General features: G+C 40.5%; 1 protein-coding gene across 1 annotated transcript; it reads right to left on the bottom strand.

Moving 5' to 3' along the window:
- Positions 1–8505: 8505 nt before the first annotated feature.
- On the bottom strand, positions 8506–22009 carry gid4 (GID complex subunit 4 homolog). The gene is made up of 6 exons (XM_066642647.1): positions 21590–22009; positions 20621–20680; positions 13294–13401; positions 11949–12050; positions 11690–11820; positions 8506–11486 (listed from the first exon to the last, which is right to left on the bottom strand). Exons 1-6 carry the CDS (start codon positions 21773–21775, stop codon positions 11423–11425), a joined length of 651 nt encoding a protein of 216 aa, XP_066498744.1. The 5' UTR covers positions 21776–22009; the 3' UTR covers positions 8506–11422.
- Between the last annotated feature and the right edge of the window lie 252 nt (positions 22010–22261).

Here is a 22261-nt window from a genome sequence, read left to right as displayed (position 1 = left end):
CGGCACCAGCAGGTTCTACTGAGCTTCAGAGCGATGAGCTCTATATGAACGTCTGCTGCCTTGGGCGTGACAAGAGAAGCGTGAGCGCTCCACTGATTGGCCGACTATTTGTGAGGACCAGCCAATCCGAGCGCAGGCATTGAGATATTTTAGCATGAGTTTTCCCTTTTACGTCACCGACTTCCAACAGTGTGGAAGTTCTGTTACCTCACCATATATTATCTGGCGTTAGTGAAGGAGCACGTAGACCTTCCTTTAATTATTTCTTCCTTCATCTGAATTTTAAAACAGAATTACTTCTGGTGAACAGTGCTTGAGTAAATTAACTTAACTACAGTTCCCTTTAGTTCCTTTAACTGTATGCTATATACTATATATTTTTAAAAATATATATATACTTTGGATGTATATATACACAGCCGGTGTGTTCTGTGTGATATATAGGTGTGTGTGTGTGTGTGTGTGTGTGTGCTCATTTTCTTGACATTTACAGTATGAAGAAGATTATACTCCTTCTAAGAAAGTGAACCTAACTTAGACAAATGTATACGTTTATCTGTGTGTATCATGATGAATATTTTTTTAAATGTTTCCTGTATATTGATGAATCTTTGTATAAAAAATAAACAGTGCTTGTGTTTTACTGTAATCCTGATATCAGTTGAATTTCAGCTGTTACTGTAACACTGTGTGATTCAGGTGATGAGTTGGAGATAACTGATTGGCACCATAAAAACATTATGTGGTCTCACTAAAATCTTCCCCAAATCAAGACAATTACACTTTATAAGTCAAGCAGTAAGAAAGCAGTTATTTATATTGAGGCACTAAAATAACTGAGCTAATTCACTGCATCCTTTTCTGAGAGGATTGTTTATTTATTGGCTGCTGAAAGTCACCATACTCTTTTGTCATTTTCAGAATGTGAGCTTGCATTTATATTTGCAACAAAACAATTTAGCTAATTTAAATACTGTATTATGGGGTGGGACGGTGGTGCAGCAGGTAGTGTCGCAGTCACAAAGCTCCAGGGACCTGGAGGTTGTGGGTTCGATTCCTGCTCTGGGTGACTGTCTGTGAGGAGTGTGGTGTGTTCTCTCTGTGTCTGCGTGGGTTTCCTCCGGGTGACTGTCTGTGAGGAGTGTGGTGTGTTCTCTCTGTGTCTGCGTGGGTTTCCTCCGGGTACCTGTCTGTGAGGAGTGTGGTGTGTTCTCCCCGTGTCTGAGTGGGTTTCCTCCGGGTGACTGTCTGTGAGGAGTGTGGTGTGTTCTCTCTGTGTCTGCGTGGGTTTCCTCCGGGTACCTGTCTGTGAGGAGTGTGGTGTGTTCTCCCCGTGTCTGAGTGGGTTTCCTCCGGGTGACTGTCTGTGAGGAGTGTGGTGTGTTCTCTCTGTGTCTGCGTGGGTTTCCTCCGGGTGACTGTCTGTGAGGAGTGTGGTGTGTTCTCTCTGTGTCTGCGTGGGTTTCCTCCGGGTACCTGTCCGTGAGGAGTGTGGTGTGTTCTCCCCGTGTCTGAGTGGGTTTCCTCCGGGTGCTCCGGTTTCCTCCCACAGTCCAAAAACACACGTTGGTAGGTGAATTGGTGACTCAAAAAGTGTCCGTAGGTGTGAGTGAATGTGTGTGTGTGTGTTGCCCTTTGAAGGACTGGCGCCCCCTCAAGGGTGTGTTCCTGCCTTGCGCCCAATGATTCCATTTAGGCTCTGGACCCACCGCGACCGTGAAGTGGATAAGCGGTTAATGATAATGAATGAATGAAATACTGTGTTACTTTGACTGAACTGGGTTTTCGCTTTAGACAATTTCATAATTTTATATTTGCAGTACTCCTTAAGTTGTTTCTTCTACTGTTCTTTGCGTATATTTTTGGTAATTTTTTAAGACCTATTTGACAGATATGTTATTTTATGGTTACACATTTTGTGATATATTCTGACACATACAGTTAAGTGAATTCACATTATATATTAGAAATATTAAAGCACTTACTGTCCATTTTATCAGCTCCACTTACCATATAGGTGCTCTTCGTATCTCTACAATCACAAACTATAGTTCATCTGTTGCTCTGCATATTTTGTTAGAATGTACAAAAAGAAAGTGAAATAATTTTTTGACTGATAGTAGAACAGTAATTATTGCTTGAATGCCAGCTTATAGTCAGTAGCACATAATCAGTAGTTTACATTAAACTGTGCAGATGTCTCTGTAGATGGGGATTAACATATTTTTACTTAGTAAATAGATAAAATATACCATTTGCCAGGGCTATCTCTGTGTTATTCATTACAACAAAAAAAATGTTGGAATTTATAGCAGTGACCTGGATTTTACCGTCTAAACATTGTACGATAAAATAGGTGTGAACAATTGATACTGACTGACAATTAAATAGCCGTACATAAAAGAATTGTGTTTGATTGACTGCAATGTAATATTACTCATAGTTTACACATAATGGACTTTCCAGCGTTTAAACACACCTAGCAGTGCTGTTAAACATGAGCCTGGCGTTCTGGAAAAGGCATAAGGAAGTTGTGGGCAAGAATTCCTGTCAAGCCATAAAATTCATATAAATGCTCGCAGTGTGGAGTAACATATCTAGATCCAGCCTCTTTCTAAACGCCACAATAACGTCTTTGTTTGTGTCCAGTTTCTTCATCACATACTCATTGTCTCCTCATTGTTTTAATCTTCTTTTCTTACAGTTTTCAAGTTGGCGCTTTTCTTTTTTACAAACAAATGCATTTGTGACTTTCTTCGTCTGCTCTTACCATTTTGGACATATGTGCTTTTGTTTCATTCTTAAAAATATATACTTTATGTCCAAAGGTTTCTAGACACATGTTATGATCCTTTAAGTTTATATCCATTGGACACTCATGTGTTCACAACTTGTCCAATCTCCAAAGACAAGCATAAAAATGATATACAAAGGTCTGGAGCAGCTGTACATGAGATTAATGTCAAATTGTTCAATGGCAAGTGTTGGCTAGTAGCGTACATAGCGCTTCACTTTTTGGGTAACAACAATATGAGAACAGTATATATATATTGATAAGATATCCGCATAATGCCCATCTGTAGCTATGTTTGAGTTAAGAACTGAAGCTATTATTCAGGTACTGTGTTGTTGTCACTGAATCTTACCATTCTTATGGATGTTAAGCGTCAGAGGTCTTGTCCAAAGAAACAAATATTTTCCTCAGACGTGACTGACAATTAGTAGAGTTTTAGTTTTCTAGAGTTCATCTGTTCTGAGGCCTGGATGACATTGGTTTCTATTCAATGCTGTTCAACTGCGACTGAAATCCTGTCAGTACCTTTGTCTTTACAGATAGAGTGCCCTCATTCTTGTAACAGAAACATGTGTGTGAGTGTGTGTGTGGACTTCCACATTCCTCCACGTTTTGCTGTTGTTAGCGGTGCATTATCCGATTAGATACTGGTGCCCACAGCCTTCCACAGAACCTACTTCTTAAGCTACATCACGTATTAAAAAAGTACATCAATTGTACTTGTTTTTTTTTTTGCCCCACTGATGGGCAGCATGGTGGTGCAGCAGGTAGTGTCGCTGTCACACAGCTCCAGGGGCCTGGGTTTCTGGGTTTGAGCCCCACACCAGGTGACTGTCTGTAAGGATTTTGCTGTGTATTCTCTGTGTGGGTTTCCTCTGGGTGCTCCGCTTTCCTCCCATGGTCCAAAAAGGTGGATTGGTGACTCATAGGTGTGAATGCGTGAGTGTGTATTGCCCTGCGAAGGACTGGCAACCCCTCCATGGTGTGTCAACCAGTGATTCCATTCATTCATTATCTGTAACCCTTATCTAGTTCAGGGTCGCGGTGGGTCCAAAGCCTACCTGGAATCATTGGGCGCAAGGCGGGAATACACCCTGGAGGGGGTGCCAGTCCTTAATAGGGCAACACTCACACCTACGGACACTTTTGAGTCACCAATCCACCTACCAACGTGTGTTTTTGGACTGTGGGAGGAAACCGGAGCACCTGGAGGAAACCCACGCAGACACAGGGAGAACACACCACACTCCTCACAGTCACACATCAAACCCACAACCTCCAGGTCCCTGGAGCTGTGTGACTGCGACACAACCTGCTGCGCCACCGTGCCGCCCTGAATGAATGAATGATAGTACTAAATATGGTTATAATGAATAACCACATGCCAGTTTTCTAACCTCTTTTCATGCTTCAGGATAAAATAAAGAGGCTGTTTTTCTTACAGAGCCTTAGATTCTGATATGATTCAGATATCTATATCCTTAGATATCTGAAAAGGGGTGAAGCTAATCTCCTGTGGGCTAAATACGGAAATATATAAATGTGTCTGATGCTTGTGACATCACAAAAAATAATGAATATAAATAACGATATGTTACATGATGAATTTCACTTACCGAAAGACACTTTACAATTAAGTACAAATACAATGAATAAGAGTAATCAGAGAGATTAAAATCTTTCTGAGACAAGTTTTTAGCTGGGGTTTGAAAATTAAAAGAAAGAAAAGAGGGAGAATAAGAGCATATAGTATAAGGTAGGGCTGTCAATTTTAAATGAATGTAATTTACCTAAGTGAATCACTCAGTCACAGTTATGCTGTGAGGTATAGATTAGCCTCATGGTTCCTTTATCTCTTCCTCATAACAATAAACCCCTGTTGTCAGGTGTGTGGCTTTACGTGAAGACTAATTACTCACATAAGCACTGTAAGCGTTTCATGACTGAACACAGTGAAAGGTGACTTTATTAAGGAAATTAAGGAAACAGGAGGTTTGTACACAATATTGACTCATGAATATTTAGATGTGATAAGTGGCCTAAAAGTCGGTGAAGCAGGCTTGTGACCAGCAGGACATTGTGCGAGTGTGTGTGGGTGTGTGTGTGTTGTGTGATAAGTGCCTAAACTGAGTGAAGATCTTTTTAACGATAAGTTTTCATGTTGTAAAGGGAATTGCACTCATTTTCAAAATCTCTTTACAACTTAATAATCAGTAAGCAGTAATTCTGAGTGGAAATCATGTCCAATGATTAATTCTAGAGAAGCTTAAAAATGCAGGATTATTCACAGTAGTGGTTACAGGAACTATACTTTTAAATGTGTTGATGAAGCTGTATGTAAAGTAAAACATTCCAGTTTTCAAATAAAAATGAAAAAGAGGAAAAAAGGTTACAGTGTGTGTGTGTGTGTGTGTGTGTGTGTGTGTGTGTCCTGTAATCATCAAAAGCCCATTTTCCTATTCCCAGCACTGTACAAAACCTACAACTACTTTTTCCACATCGGTCACTCTGCATGTCTACATATAATTCATGAAAACTTTGAAAACTGAAAAAAATAAATAAAATAAATAAATTAAAAATAAATAAATAATAATAATAATAATAATAATAAACTGGGTTGGCTCCCTGAACCAAACCAGAAAATGAATGAATACATAAATGAAGAATTATTTTTAAACAGACAAGTAAATGTAACAGCACTGCCATCTACTGGTTAAAATAAATTCTTGAAATGAATTACTTACAGATACAGCTTGCTAACTGATTAGCTCAGTTCAAATAGCTCAGGGGTCGGCAACCCGCGGCTCTTTGATCCCTGTGGAAAATAATTAATGATTATTTAATTAAAATGCATATTATTTTGGTTCGTTCATTTTTAAAATGTAATTATATGAAGATTATGGCGATCTTGTAACATCTAAAATATTTTAAAATTTAATATTTAAAATATTTTTGTCGCTCGTAATACACGTCACAACTTCCAATGTGCGACACCCGTCATTGTGCGGTTTCTTGAATGTTTTGACCGCTGACTGCACGCAGAGAGAGGACAGTATTGTTTGCTGCCAGTGGATAATGTAAGTTCAACGTTTTTTTTCATTACTACAAGGACTCAAATAGACATTGAGTATTTTACTTAACCGTCAACACAACGTCTTTTTTAAAAGTTAAAATGTTTTGTTGCATGCAGAAATGTTATTTCATTTTCTCTGCAGTCGTTCTTTGATTTCATAAATGTAACACAGTGTAGTTTGTTTATACACAGCACAAAGGCAAAAAAACCCCTGTTATGCGCAGTGTTATTTCATTTAGACTTTACTGTGTGGAGGGGGTCCAAATGGCTCTTTGAGAGGTAAATAGCTTATATTCAGTTAATGCTATAACACAGTATACAGTGCATCAGAGAGATAGTGCCATTTAAACTACCACTGCATCACTGTTTAGTAGTTAAAAGGCAATTCCACTATTCTTCAGAATGTCTGTATAATTATAACAAGTGATGTGTTTGAAGTCAGAATTCATCAGAGGTGGTGATGCTAGAACGTTTCTAGAAGTTCCAGTGCTTCTATTTCTAATAATATAAATAATAAATGGTTACTAATTTGACTGTTTTCCTGTATTTTGATTCAATTAGACACCATTTAGGACAAAGTTTTTTTTTTCATTTATTCATCTGTAACCGCCCCTCCGCCGAGAACACACCAAACTCCTCACAGTCACCCAGAGTGGGACTTGAACCTACAACCTCCAGGTCCCTGCAAATGTGTGACTGCGACACTACCTGCTGCACCTCTGTGCTGCCCTAGAACAAAAATGTAGCAGCAGGTAGGTGTCGCAGTCACACAGTTGCAGGGACCTGGAGGTTGTGGGTTCGATTCCCGCTCTGAGTGACTGTCTGTGAGGAGTGTGGTGTGTTCTCCCTGTGTCTGCGTGGGTTTCCTCCGGGTGACTGTGAGGAGTGTTGTAGAAAACAATTTTATTACTTTGTGTTAGTGGACAAATATTCTTAAATGTTTAGTTAAAATTAGAAATTATAATTACATATACATTGTATGAGAACTTGTATTTTATATGCACTCATATGAATAACTAACCAGCATTTACACATATAGTAAACATTTTAGATTCTGCACACTAACTGGCATGATATACACACCTTTCTAAATTCTTAAACACTTAACATTGAACAGAGGTGCACTTAGGCTTTTACCAAGCTTACATAAATTACAAGTGTTAGCCAGGGGGGGCTGAACTTTAGGGCCATTTTGACCCTGAAGTCCATTAGCCAAGATCACTAAATCTTTTCTAGGAAAAAGCCATGGGAAAGGAAAGGTACTTGTCACCCTGGCTAATAATGAATGCTTTTGGGGTCACAGGTGCATGTGAAACTCGCACGCGAAAAACCTGAGTACTAACATGTCTTATTATGCATATTAATATATGTTAATCAGCCAGAAACGCCTCACCACCAGGCTATACGTCATATGGGGTATAACTGTGGAGTCAGACCGGGTGGAGCTCAGAACTTTGCGTGGAAGGGCATTAGGCTGTTTTTTCATGTATTAAGTTCTCCTGGATCCAGTATTGTTAAATAAATACTTTGATTTGCTTTGAACTTAACTCGACTGGTTTTTGCAAAGCTCCCGGAACGAGCACGTTTCCCCGAAGAGGGAGGGTGTATTTTGGACCTTTTGGATATTTTTAAATTTTAATTATTTTAAGAACGATCCAAAATAACATTTTAATCTTCAGGAGTGTGGTGTGTTCTCCCTGTGTCAGCATGGGTTTCCTCCGGGTGACTGTGAGGAGTGTGGTGTGTTCTCCCTGTGTCAGCATGGGTTTCCTCCGGGTGACTGTCTGTGAGGACTGTAGTGTGTTCTCCCTGTGTCTGTGTGGGTTTCCTGCGGGTGACTGTCTGTGAGGAGTGTGGTGTGTTCTCCCTGTGTCCGCGTGGCTTTCCTCCGGGTGACTGTCGGTGAGGAGTGTGGTGTGTTCTCCCTGTGTCTGCGTGGGTTTCCTCCGGTTTCCTCCCACAGTCCAAAAACACACGTTGGTAGGTGGATTGGCGACTCAAAAGTGTCCGTAGGTGTGTGTGAGTGTGTGTTGCCCTGTGAAGGACTGGCGCCCCCTCCAGGGTGTATTCCTGCCTTGCGCCCAATGATTCCAGGTAGGCTCTGGACCCACTGCGACCCTGAAGTGGATAAGGGCTACAGATAATGAATGAATGAAAATTTGACACCAGATATTTTTTAAAAAAATTAACACTACCAAACATTTTTTAAACATAAATAAAAGGCTTCTTACTGGTATAAACATTGCATATAAAATCTCAGTTTAGGTTTACCAGTGGGTTAAACTTTTATATAACATGAATATAGCATGAACTGGTAGGGTAGAAATCACAATTTCCGGTGACTATCACTTTAAAGAAATACCAGTATACGTTAGTATATACGCTGGTGCCCCCTCCAGGGTGTGTTCCTGCCTCGTGCCCAGTGATCCCGAGTAGGCTGTGACTCAAACTGGATAAGCACTTACAACGAATGAATAAGAGTCAAACTCCCTTTAAATAAAAATTCCTGTAATAGAAGAACTTGTTTGCCACTGCCATTACCATAAAAGCCATGCACTTTGCAAGATGAAGACCTGCAGCAATGACTATAAAATGAGAAGAAAATCAGGAAACATATTGGAGAAAAGTTTTTGTTTTTTTTATTGCAATGTAAATGAAACAAAGCTCATCCATTTAACTTCAGTTAAACTTGTAACTTTGTCCATAACAACAAAACCCCATGACCTAAACCTTTCTCCATGCGAACGTCCCGGGTGGTGGATGAAAACCACAGAAGACTGTCATGAGCTTATGTTACTTCAAGGAGGAGTCCTTATATAGACTATAATCTCTTTTTATAATTTTGTTTCAATTAGAACATCATTTACTTTAAGGAACCAAGTCATCAAAAACAACTTTATGTACACCACTCTTGGGTCAATATTACACGGTGCATACACATTTCATACATCTTTTCTTAAAGCAATCTATACTAGAAACCTTTGTAGAAAGCCTCTCGTCATGTGCAGTACTTTCAGTACGAGGACTGCCTCAGGGCAATGAGGGACCAAGGTGCCCCAAGATCATCACTTTTACTCATTGATGCTTCAACTTTTTCTGGGCTGGGTACTGAAATTCAATAACGATATCCACCAAATTCTGCTAGCCAATAAGCACGTCTGTTCTGAAAGCTAGGCTGCTCATTAGCTTATCTATAAAATTCTTCATATATTATTAAACTTGTTTAGTCTGCAATCCCTGCAGTCAGTAAGTAAAGATTTTTGTTGCTTTCCACACATCTGAAGGCAGCTAAAAAAATAAATCTTCAAACAGAGTGAGAGGGACAAGATTAATCGGAAATTAGGCATTTAGGGCCCAGTTTTGATCTGATCTTAGACCAGGCCTTCCTTCTCGATCCACTGCAGGAGACCTCCCCTTCTACAAAGTTCCATTTCAACCATCTCAGGGTAGGACTAGATCAGATGTGTTAGAATAAAGCTAGAACTAAACTCTGTAGATCTGTATTTTAGTCTAAGACTAGGTTTAATCCTTCACAGGCCTCCTTAAATATTTAAGTAAACCCAAACTGCTGGTATGAGAGACATCGCCGCATCTTACTGTGATGCACCATTTCACAATGTGGAAATCAGTGTTAAACACATTTGACTCCTTCACCACTTGCCCCTCCATCTTATTCCACAACGTAATATAACCTGAAACCAAAAAGGCCAAAACCAGACAGAAGCACTTTTGAATTATGGGTTTATATATTAAGCATCACCTGATGTGCTGCTAAAAGCCTGGAGGATGTTTTGGCTACTGAGGCTTCACATATTTCATTCCATCTACCAGCCGCAATCATTACATACCCGCAAAGCTTGCATAAATTTCTCATCCGAAACACTTTTCCTGTCTATACAGAATCAGTCCAACACTTACTTAAAAAAAAAAGGTACTATATACAAACATTTGACTTTTAAGGCAAATGGTTTGACTAAAGCTTCGGAGTATTGATCTCTGTGGGTACGCTTTTTCCTCTGCAACAGGTACATCAGTTCAAATCATTACACACACATTTGTTCATCACATTAAAAAAATAAAATAAAATAATAACTCTTTCCAAAAGTGTCAAATGGGTTTCTGTAAGGCCTTTAGCCTTTTAAAATTTCTTTTTGTGCGTTACTTGGGTTCAAATACGTGAACAGTTCAGCTCACACAGTAATATTACATGTCTATCCAACAAATTAATTCTATATTATAGACACGGATCACTGCCAGGTTAATCCCTGTCCTCCGCTCAAGATGGACATTTAAAAAGACACTTTGCTCTGCTTTGTTTGCTTCCAAGTCCTTTTCAGCTTTACCTCCAAACGTCCAAAACTGATACGCCAACGAATGTCCGAAAGCATACCAACCAATACTCTCATGGCTGTGTACAGTTGTGAAAAATACTATTGGTGAGAACAATTTCAAACAAAGTGAGGGTCTGAGATGCACTGAATGCTTACAAGCTGAGATTTTCTTTAACATTGCATAGCAAAACTGAGCATGAAAGTATTGTCAAAAAGCTTTCTAAAGAGAAAGGAGTGGTGGTGGTGGTGGGGGGGTGGGGCAAAAAAACAAAACCCACAACAACCTGAAGCAGCTTATAACTTTACCACTGTGGGATATAAAATACGTCTTTCCAAGACATCTGATTCAATTTCATAACAAAATATATATTATATATATTTTTAGATATATATATATTTGCAATCACACTAACAAGCAGAAAGGGACCCCACTGGTTTGTTTGGGATTTAAATACAAGCAGTGATTTTAAAACTACATCAGTAGGGGTGCTGAAAGGCTCTCCATTCTAATCTGTTGTGAGACTTTTCTCATATAACTATCATCCTTAAACTCCAGGAACACTGACATCATAAACCTTGTCACTTAAGGGCGGTTTTTATAGACTTTTTGCATTTGCTGCACTGCAGCTCTTACTGCCGTATTCCACATTAAACTCCATTTATCAATTTCAGTTAGGTCCCACTTCCTTTATATTGACTTTTTTTAAAATAAAAAAAACCCAAAAGTTATCCATAAGTTAAAACAAATTGTAATCGCCTGCATGTGCTGACCTGATTTTGCCAAGCCCAATTTTTCATTGACCATGTCAAGAAATCAAAAATACTTCAAGAATTTGCTTCTCCATCAAGAAGAAAAAGAAAAAAAATGGTAGCTTTAATCCCAAAACACAGGCTAAAAGGTAAAAAGGACATCTAAGATGGCTTTAAAAACCAGGAAACAAAAATGAAAGAAATGAGGGGGAGACAAACAAAAACAACACTGTTGCAAATCCCAAAATCCAACACACTGATCCACTTGTTGCCTGTGAAGACTTGCTCATTTGAATGAGTTCTCTATTGATTCATCCATCCATCCATTTGTCCATCTTTGTCATCCTCATAGTAAGGAGAGAAAATGGCTGAGTCCTTGGCATATTTAGACAGCTCTTCATTCCCTTAACACCAAAATACTTTTCCCTGTCTGCCATAGTTTCACCCTCTTTCAGCCGTGAGAGGGCTCTAGCGTCACCGGAACTCATATATGGGTGCACTGTGTTCGGGGACATGGGTGAGGTTGAGGGACTGATACCTGAAAAAGCAAAATAAATATAAGACAGTTGTAATCTGCGTGATCAGTTTGAGGAGCAATAAAATTAGAATAAAGGGATATTTCATAAGTAATATAATATATATATATATAAATAAACATATCGGGAACAGTCATTCTAATGTAACTGTCTACAAGGTACATAAAATATCTGTTAATAATTAGTCAAGTTATTAGGTCAGTACCATTCAGAGCTCCTGTGGTAGTAGAAACCCTCAATGGTCGCAGTGGACTTCTGGAAGCAGATGTAGTAGAAGCCAGCAAAGGAAGCACCACTGATGTCTTTGATTGTGTGGTCTGGGACCAGGAACTGCTCCTGCACACAGTGAAAAGTGGGGGGGTTTAGAAAAACACTTCACCTTTTGGTTTTATTTAATACCCAGTTCAACAGTCAGTCATTCTATTTCACACTATGCTACAAACTAATATAAAACTGTACTATACCTTCCATCGCATGAAGACAAAGTCGCTGTTCTTCAATTCTTCATAATCAAAATCATCAGAATTAAAGCTTTTTGCATACTGATAAAATGCCTGAAACTTCCCCTGAGAAGTTAAAGGAAAACCAATATGAATGTTTAGAGCCATAAAAAAAGCAAACATTTAAATCACTGGGTAACAATTCATTCATTATCTATAACCACTAATCCAGTTCAGGGTCGCGGTGGGTCCAGAGCCTACCTGGAATCATTGGGCGCAAAGCAGGAATACTCCCTGGAGGGGGCGCCAGTCCTTCACAGAACAATACACATTCACATTTTTGAGTCGCCAATCCACCTACCAACGGGTGTTTTTGGACTGTGGGGGGGGAACCGGAGCACCCGGAGGAAACCCACGCAGACACAGGAAGAACACACCACACTCCTCACAGACAGTCACCCGGAGGAAACCCACACAGACACGGGAAGAACACACCACACTCCTCACAGACAGTCACCCGGAGGAAACCCACACAGACACGGGAAGAACACACCACACTCCTCACAGACAGTCACCCGGAGGAAACCCACAGAGACACGGGAAGAACACACCACACTCCTCACAGACAGTCACCCGGAGCGGGAATCAAACCAACAACCTCCAGGTCCCTGGAGCTGTGCGACTGCGACACTATTACTGTGACATTTATTAATTACTCATCAATTTCTACAATTCTAGAATTAAAACCTTTAAAAAGAAAGAATACTGATGATTGCAATTGTGTTTCTGAATAAACTTGTATGATTACAGCCAGAAATAGATATGTTTTATTAGAATAATCATCATCATCATCATCTCTTCTTAACGCATTTCTGGGTGGTGGTGGCAACAGATCAAACAAAGCAGCCCAGGCATTTCTGTCCCTTGCAAATTCCACCAGCTCCTCCTCCAATCCCTCTTCTATATTACCCAGAGAACCACTTAAAGTAGGTTCTCACGCCCTACCTGAATGGAACATGCCATTTTTTTCAAGAAGGTAACCATGGCCTCGGACATAGATGTGCATATCCGCATCTCTGTTATATATTATTAAGTTCTAAAAATGGTGTAGAAAATAATAGAACTTTAAAGACCAAGGCCCCAGTAAACCTCAAGCTTTTTTTTTTTTTTTAAATAATTGTTAACATGTCTGTGTGGTGCTTTTTCAGTCTGCTAGGAGACACTCTACAAAAATGAATGCCATGACAGAGAATTTCTGCTTTGAAACTGCAGTATTCCAAATACAGTCATTCATCATACATCATTAACATCTGCTTTAAAACGAACACAATTGTAAAACACATATTGGATTGTAAGATGATTTAATTACCCAGTGTTTACGATCAACATCCTCATCCGCGTCCCATTTCCTAGTTAGAAAGGGTCGTTTCTGACTGATGATCTCCCCAGCAAAGAATGTAGTGAGGGTGGGATACTCCTAGAAGCAAATAACACAGAGCTTAGGCAAAAACATAGATTAATTTACATACAGCGCATTTTATCAAGTGATCTCAGAAGACGTAGAAAATAAATGTACTAACAGACAATGAGAGTCATACAGTGATTACATATACATACACGCATCCATATATATCACTACTGTCTGAACCCTGTAAACAGTAGATTAACTGTTACTATCAATTTATCTACGGCTCTAGTGCTTTGCTGTTTAAAACTGATCCAATAACACAGCCTTGGTTCCCATCAACCCAGTCCAGTTTGCTGGAAAGCTCCAAGGTTATAAAAACTTCTCAAAGAGTTTGGTTGAAAATGGTACAATAATATACTTGAGGTCCTTTAACATGAGATTATTGCACTAATGTACTGACATTCAGGACTCTACATTCAGTGTCAATATCTCATGTTACCGCACATATCTCAAGTGTTTTATTGCTTAACTATATAGAGAATACATCAATAATTTCAAATTCAAAGTCTGAACAATTAAGAAAAAACCCTGCAACTCTACATTTAAAAGCTAGAACTTAATGTGTGCAACTTTCAAGTGCTAGAATTAATGCATGTGCCTTATGGTGCTTTTCCACTGCATGGAACCTACATGATTTTACCCGACTCGTCACGACTCATTTGCTTTTCCACTGGCCAAATCTGGTACCTGGTCCCGGGTAGGTTTTATGCTTATGACCACTGGCCAATAGCCCTCACGCCAATAGCCACAAAATGCTTTGAAAGACTGGTCGTGACCCACATCAAAGCCACCATCAACGTCACTGTGGATACACACCAGTATGCATACAGGAAGAACCGATCTGTGGTCCACACTGCTCTCACCCACCAGGAGCAGAAGAACTCCTATGTCTGTATGCTCTTTGTGGACTTCACTTCTGCTTTTAACACCATGGTACCCCAGACCCTGACAAATAAACCCCAGTCTATGAGGATCCACAACCACTGTCCTCAGCACTGGCTCCCCTCAGGGCTGTGTTGAGCCCCCTCCTGTTCACACTGCTCACCTATCCATCCAGGCTGTCATATTGTAAAATTTGCGGATGACACGGCAGTGACTGGATGCATCACAAACAGTGACGAGACCGGCTACAGGCAGAAGGTGGAACACCTGAAGGGCTGGTGCAGAAAGAACAACCTCACCTCTGCATCAACGTAAACAAGACAAAGGAGATGGTTGTGGACTTCAGAAAGGGCAGACACGCCCACCTCCCCCTACACATTGGAGGATCTGCTGTGGAAGTGGTCTCCAGCTAAAGGTACTTGGGTGTGCAACTGAGCAACAACCTCACCTGGAGCAACAACACTTCCAGTCTGGTCAGGAAGGCACATCAACGACTTCCTCAGGCAGCTGAGGCGAGCTGGACTCGGGAGCTCAGTCCTCGCCTCCTTCTACACGTGTGGTGGAGAGCGCCCTGTGCTCCAGCATCAACGTGTGGCACGGAAGCTGCTCTGCTGCAGAAGGCAGCACAGAGGTCTGTTGAGTCAGAGTCAGCCTCCCCACCACTACTGACATCTACACCTCCAGATGCAGAAAGAGGGCCCCCTGCATCATGAAGGACCCCACCCACCCAGCACACTCACTTTTTGTCCCGCTCCCCTCTGGTAGGAGGCTGCGGACCATAAAGTGTAGAACGAACAGATTGAGAAGCAGCTTCATTCCAGAAGCTGTAAGACTTGTAAACTCCACCACCTAGCACAACACTAATGCACTGCAACGACACTTTGAGGACCGTCACTTTACTCACTCGACACTATCTACACTTAGCCGTAGCAAAGTGTCCTATTCATTCATTCTTACATTCTGTATTCCATATTTATATTGTTGACCTTCCATATTCCATTCCATATTTATTTTGTACATATCAATATTCGTTTCTTTTATATAAAAATAATTACATTTTTTTTTAGTATTATAGCTCTTTAGATGAAACTGGATCCTGAGATCACAATTTCGTTCCACCCCATGTACCACATTTGATGCGAATGACAAAGTTTTCTTGAATCCTTCAGTCCCAGCTCACTCTGGGTTCCAGCCAATGCAGAGTAGGTACTAAATGTTGATGTGTAAACCCTGCAGAGCACCGATTGGCCAGAGCCATGTCAATCACCAGGAAATACAGAGCTCATTCAAATCCAGCACAAACTCATTCATTCATTCATTATCTGTAAGCGCTTATCCAATTCAGGGTCGCGGGGGTCCAGAGCCTACCTGGAATCATTGGGCGCAAGGCGGGAATACACCCTGGAGGGGGCGCCAGTCCTTCACAGGGCAACACACACATATTCATTCACACCTACGGACACTTTTGAGTCGCCAATCCACCTACCAACGTGTGTTTTTGGACTGTGGGAGGAAGCCGGAGCACCCGGAGGAAACCCACGGGGAGAACACACCAACTCCTCACAGAAAGTCACCCGGAGCGGGAATTGAACCCACAACCTCCAGGCCCCTGGAGGTGTGTGACTGCGACACTACCTGCTGCGCCACCGTGCCGCCCCAGCACAAACTCGCCACTTGCAAAATGTTTTAAGTTATAGCAGCCTTCACATTTATTTTATCGGACTCACAACTGCAGCTTGTAACTTTACCTCGAGGTGTTTTGAAGAGGTTTATGTGTTCTTTGGGTTGACAAATTTCCTGTCAAAGCCAAATGTGCAACAAGTAAAACTGATCTGTGAGAACAGGGGCGGGAAGCCATATTCAGTCCAAAAAACAATAACACCACGAGAATACACGATGAGTAAACAGTGCCTAACTTTACTGCCACCATTGTTGAGGTTTTCCTGTGTGGGAGGAAACCCACACAGACACAGAGAGAACACACCACACTCCTCACAGACAGTCATCCGGAGGAAACCCACGCAGACACAGGGAGAACACACTACACTCCTCACAGACAGTCACCCGGAGGAAACCCACGCAGACACAGGGAGAACACACTACACTCCTCACAGACAGTCACCCGGAGGAAACCCACGCAGACACAGGGAGAACACACTACACTCCTCACAGACAGTCACCCGGAGGAAACCCACGCAGACACGGGGAGAACACCCCACACTCCTCACAGACAGTCACCCGGAGTGGGAATCAAACCCACAACCTCCAGGTCCCTGGAGCTGTGTGACTGCTACATTAACCTGTTAACAATTAACGCAAATTAGACCGAATGTAAATAACAGATATATTTCACAGATAAAATTGTATTTCCTTAATCCATCTTTTCTAGTATATATTTTTCAAAGTGCACCACAGCTGTTTTATCGCAATTGCTCTGTATAATTTAATGACACCTAGTTTGTGTAATCAACTTTAAATCATCAATTCTTTAGGAAAACTTACCTGAATAAATCTATGCTTTTTGCCTATGTAATTATCTCAGCCATGTAGCTATCTGTTGAAGCATGTATTTATTTTGTTAATAATTTATTTCATAACCATATTTATTAAACTTGCTTAAATCTCCACATTTTCTCCCCCTGTACCTGGATAATGCCTGTCTGCAGCACCGAAGGACGCTGCCAGAGACGTCTGTCGCCCTAACAGCAGCGCCTGACACTGTGCACTCTTTTATGTCTGCCTCATCATAAATACCTCACACTGTGTGTTGTGGTTTAACCCGAGGTGTTTCACAAGGTTTTTTGTGTTGCCACATCACAAACCGCGTCTTGGCTGTTGGTGGAGCTGATACAGCTCCACACGTGACTCTGGTTACGCTCTGCCATTGTGTCTGTTTACAGACTGAGTGACTGACTGACTGATTAGCGTGCTGCTACACTTATGCATTAGGTGCCTACCCAGGTGGAAGAAAAAGTAGTTCCCACCAACTGCTTATCATTAGACAAGATCTCAATAGTTTAATTACTTTCCACTGTGTTCCTGTTAATGATATACATTACCGGAAATAACTGAAGCATCAAAAGTATCGATATTTTGATTTGAGAATCAATTTCAGAGCATAAGGTTCTGGTGTTTGAGGCATTGATATTTCAGTATCGATCCGCACAGCACTAGTGCTGAGCCAAGACGTGTCGAGTCGTGTAAAGCTGGGCCCATGTGGTGGGAAAGCACCTGGTTTTCAGTTCCAACTCTGGCCTGTTCAGCAAGTTGATCAGCATCCTTCTGAAGGCTGACATACATCTCCATCAATACCTACTTTTTCTTCTTTAGTTCTTTCAGCATTTGAACAGTTTTTTCTATTTTTGGCTTAAATGTGATTTTAATGCTGTTTTAATTTATGACATAAAAGTGGTTTGTTTTTAAACAACCAGACATTTAATTACTCTTCAGTTTAATATTCGCAAAAGTTTTATCATTTTTATTTCTTTACTCATTTGCTTTTTGACAGTAAAACCATGAGCGCGAAGCTTTGCTACAGCGGACACGCATTTCAGGGTAGTTTCTTCAGGTGCAGTGACTATGACTTTAGAAGTGGAGGATGAGAAGAAAGAGGCTTTGATGATTTCTCTTGTATTTCACAAGGTGTAACTCTCTTTTCTGCCACCGGGTGTCGATATTGTTCACCTCAGACACGAGATCACAACAGAACAGCACCTCATCAACCGTCAAAAGCATGGCACATTAATTAATCCCTACATTTTACTTTCTTTAAAATTATCTATATTTTTAACGCATTTTTAATCTACTTTAAATGCTGTTTAATGACATTTAAGGCTTAATTTTCAAAATATCCTTTTACCAATTTTTAATGCTTGTTAATATCCTGCAGAAAGACTGAAATACATTTTTGCTAAAATGTCATTGCTGTTTAAAGGGGGGTTTAAATTGTAGATATTATCACGATGGCAGCTATATAAAATGGTCTTAAAATTACAATAATATTGTTTGCAATTATTTCAGGGACAATATATTGATCATAAAAATGGCTATTGCGACAGGCCTACATGTCATGTCATATTATATATCATATGCTAGTGTGAATACAAAGTATTTTGTGTTCATGTTAATCTTATTATATTTTTATGTACAATATTTATCAGAACACATACAAGTGTACAGATCCACAGGAAAGATTTACATAATATTTCATCACCACTTATTCCCCACTAGCTGTAAATAAACACATGTTAAAGGGGTCTATCAGGAAACTGTATAAATCATATTTACGTCTGTCTTTATATTGTTGTTAGCTGATGCTAATAAGCTAATTAGCCCTTTGGCTAATCAAACTGAGCTCACAAATCACTCCACTGTGCTCACCTTTGCCACTGACAGTGCATGTTCTGATAAAAACCGCCTTTACCCACAACAGAATATTACAAATCATTTAATGTTTGTGTGTCGCTCGTAGCATGGTCTGTTATGGAGGGATCTAATAGGAGGTTTAATAGCCAGGGCATGTACACACTTGGGATTTATTTATGAAGTCAAAAGCTGCATATTTGTTACGTGCTTTCCTGGTCATTCATATTAAATGCATACAAGTGAAACCATCTAATGTTCTATCGAAGATTTGTTTCCATTTAAATGTGCAGGGCATTTATCAAGTACCAGTGAAATAGTAGTCACTGCCACAGCAGGGCTCATCTTTGACTCTAAAGTTAATTTAAATCAAATATATTATGGGTTTTGATTAACAGTTGTTGCCAAGCAAAACAGGAGCAGCAAAATAAACTAAGCTGGTGAAAGAAAACGCATAGCAATCACAATGTGCCTTGTCACTGTATTTCAAAACCAACAATGTGGACGACAACAGACAGAGACCTGGACCAAAACAAAGTGAATTGTACTGTTTACAAAACTGAGAGAAAAACCATTTACGATTGTAAAGCAGTTTGCTGAACACTTGGGCTAGTGTTTTTTTAATGTATTCCTACTTCAACACAATGCTTTTAACAACATGCCAACCTTGTGCCGTAGCTGTACTGCTGAATCAGGAATGAGAACAGTAAAGTGTAGTGCAGCAATGAAAACCACAGACTTAGGGGACTCTTTTGCATAAAGTGTGCTCCTGTCAAAATCAGAAACTTTCCCAGACAGGGATTAGGCCTAGGGTAGGGCTGCACATTCCAATAAATGAGGAATATCCTTTCAAAATGCTGCATAGCACAGGACTAGTTTTAATCCCTGTATCTATGTAAACCATAAGCAGTATTTTCCAAAAGATACACCTGTCTGAAGAAGATCTTATATCTTCATTTATGTATTCAAAATAATCTGTAAATACCCCTTATTTGTCCCTGCATGAACGGTTAATGATGAATGGGTCAATCTAAAAAATGCTCGAAAATTAATCAAAATAAAATTTTACTTTAATTTCCATTAAGAATGTTTTGTCTCTTCCTGACAACATACTAGTTTGGAGAAACAAAATCTGTACATGGCTAAAGTGAAGGTTCAAGTCAAGGTATTTACCAAAGAAAAAAATAAAAGTCAACATGTGTATACCTTTGTTAATTTATCAAAAATATTTAAGGGAACATATTTATAAAAAGAAAAAACCTTCAGTGCATTAGCACATTTATTTGAGGATCTGCAGCTCCCACCCACCCACAAACTAAAATAAAAACAATCCGATCGGTTGTTTGTGATCTACCCAAGTCTGTAAACTGTCCTGAACCCTCATCTTAGTCTCTCCAATCCCAGCACAAGACCCGCATTTACAAGGTTAAACCGAGCAAAATAGATAAGTACTGAGGAATAAATGTACTGACTAAATGCAGCAAAAATGAGAATGGATAATAACCAGCACTTCAATCCTGATCTCACTAGCATTTGAAGTAAATACTCATTTAGAGGAACAGAAGCGCAACCAGTCATTCTAAACAAGGCTGTGGTTTGGTCCTAGTGGTATTGTATCAAAATCATATCACAGATATTTTATAAGACCCCAGAGAACTGTGTAAAATTTGGATCTACGCCAATGCACTAAGTGGGCCAATATTGAAACTTTTAATTTAATATGTTCATGTTGTACCTTTGAATATTTGACAGTGACATACTCAATTACATCAGAGACAAAAATATTCAGTTACCGACTTAATTAATTAATTAGTTAGCTAATGGTTGGTTCCTGGACTGGATGAATTGGAGAACTCCCAAGGGGGTTCCAGAATGCATCTGCTACATATGCCATTTTTTATTATTACTCTGTTGTACTTCTGCTAATATTTTACCATAGGATATATGCTAATATTTTGTCATAAGAAAGTGGGCAGCACCTCACCTCGGTTAGACCTTTGATCTTGAGGTATCCACACAAATATGAGTCCTCCATAGTCACATGCTACAAGTAAAGGAGAGGAGAGAGAGTGAGTCTTCACTTCGTGAACATATAGGGCTTGGTACCACTTCACACTTATGTTATAAGCAGAAAATTTGGGCCAGAGAGATACCCACAGTGAGGCACACATCAGGCCGAAATGTACAAACTTCGAGAATGGCCTTCTGTTACATTAGGAACCTGTCCAGACACTTCAAAATGATAACTCTCCCTAGTGACACTCAATTACACACCATGAAACTAACAAAGAGACCAGTGTCCACAAATACCATCACGTAATTCAGCCTGTTTGAATTATTAGGTCAGGCTAACGAGCTAGCTATGGCAACTGACACTAGCTGCGTCTCAGTTGGCTTCAAGCTCCCTGCATTCTGCACTACGTGAGTTATTAAATATTGTCTTCCTCACACAAATACGTTCAGTTAACGTATGGTTATTCGTCTGGAACGGCATTAATATTTATAACAGACTGAATACAGTTTACATTAATACAACACAAGTGGTGTTACATGGGTCAAACTGTCCATTTCACCGTATTCAAACAAGCCCAGTTTTACTTGGACATTCTCATTAACTTTTTAACCCTGTCTACATTTGTGTGCGTCTGGTCATGAGGCCAGGAAAACTAACTGGTCTTACCAAATACTCCAGAGTATAAAACGGTCATACATGTAGATAACTCACTACGTAGGGGCCACAGTGCTGTTTTGGGACTCGGCCACTGTATTGCTGGAGTAAACTAGCATAGCTCAATGAACGCTCAAACGTCTGTTAGCAAACAAGTGACACACTAAAAAAAACTCAGTTGCGTTTGACGAGATGAGAAGCAGCAAAATGCGACGAATATAAACCAGAAAGTCCGACCCAAGTGACGGTTAACTAGCGAGTTGATTTTTGAAGTGGGTATTTTACCTGTAGAACTACTTCGACGTCGTAGGAGTTTCCCTTGCTCTTCTGGTGCCCGCGGAACTGCGAGCCGCTGTACAGGAGGGAGGTGGCAACGCCGGGCTGCTGCGTGTTGATCGGTGGCGGCGGCAGCAGAGAGGCCGAGGCTCCGCAGGCCGCGGGGGAGCAGCAGCGCTCCGTACGGACCGGCATGTTGTTAACGCTTCGGCGGGGTCAGCCCCGAGCGCTCAGCGCAGACCAAGCTCTAAACAGACAAACACACACGGACCGGGCTTAACACCAGAGCAGAGCCGGGCGCATGGACGCTGTCAATGGGTTGTGAGTGAGCTCCGCGTCTCCGCTGAGTTCAGTTCCTCTCACTACAGCCGAGCCAAGCTCCTCCACAGTCCACACCAGCGCCGCGTCACGACCTCCCAGCGCTCCTATTGGTCAAAGCCGCAACGGTTATGGGCGTTGGACGCCAGAGCATGACGGGATTTGTTGTCTACTGGAGAACTGCGTGGACTGATTCGTTTAAAAGATGAGTAACTCATACACAAACCTGTATGTCCACAGTTTGTAGATATCTACTTCTAATAATGTCCTTCACTTTTTTATATTTATTATTATTTTTTATAATTGTATTTATTTATTTATATATATTTTTTCAGGGTCGCGGTGGTTCCGGAGCCTACCCAG

Source organism: Hoplias malabaricus, chromosome 13, assembly GCF_029633855.1.
Source record: "Hoplias malabaricus isolate fHopMal1 chromosome 13, fHopMal1.hap1, whole genome shotgun sequence".
In the NCBI taxonomy this organism is placed as follows: Eukaryota; Metazoa; Chordata; class Actinopteri; order Characiformes; family Erythrinidae; genus Hoplias; species Hoplias malabaricus.
This window is presented reverse-complemented; position numbering and strand designations above follow the sequence as displayed.

What these genes read in the sequence shown, in the direction of transcription:
- gid4 (XM_066642647.1), bottom strand. Translation starts at nt 21,775, where the DNA reads ATGCCGGTCCGTACGGAGCGCTGCTGCTCCCCCGCGGCCTGCGGAGCC. An exon ending in ACGTCGAAGTAGTTCTACAG is followed by an intron (nt 20,681 to 21,589) that starts GTAAAATACCCA and finishes CTTTACTTGTAG; the next exon opens with CATGTGACTATGGAGGACTC. An exon ending in ATGTTGATCGTAAACACTGG is followed by an intron (nt 12,051 to 13,293) that starts GTAATTAAATCA and finishes TTAACTTCTCAG; the next exon opens with GGGAAGTTTCAGGCATTTTA.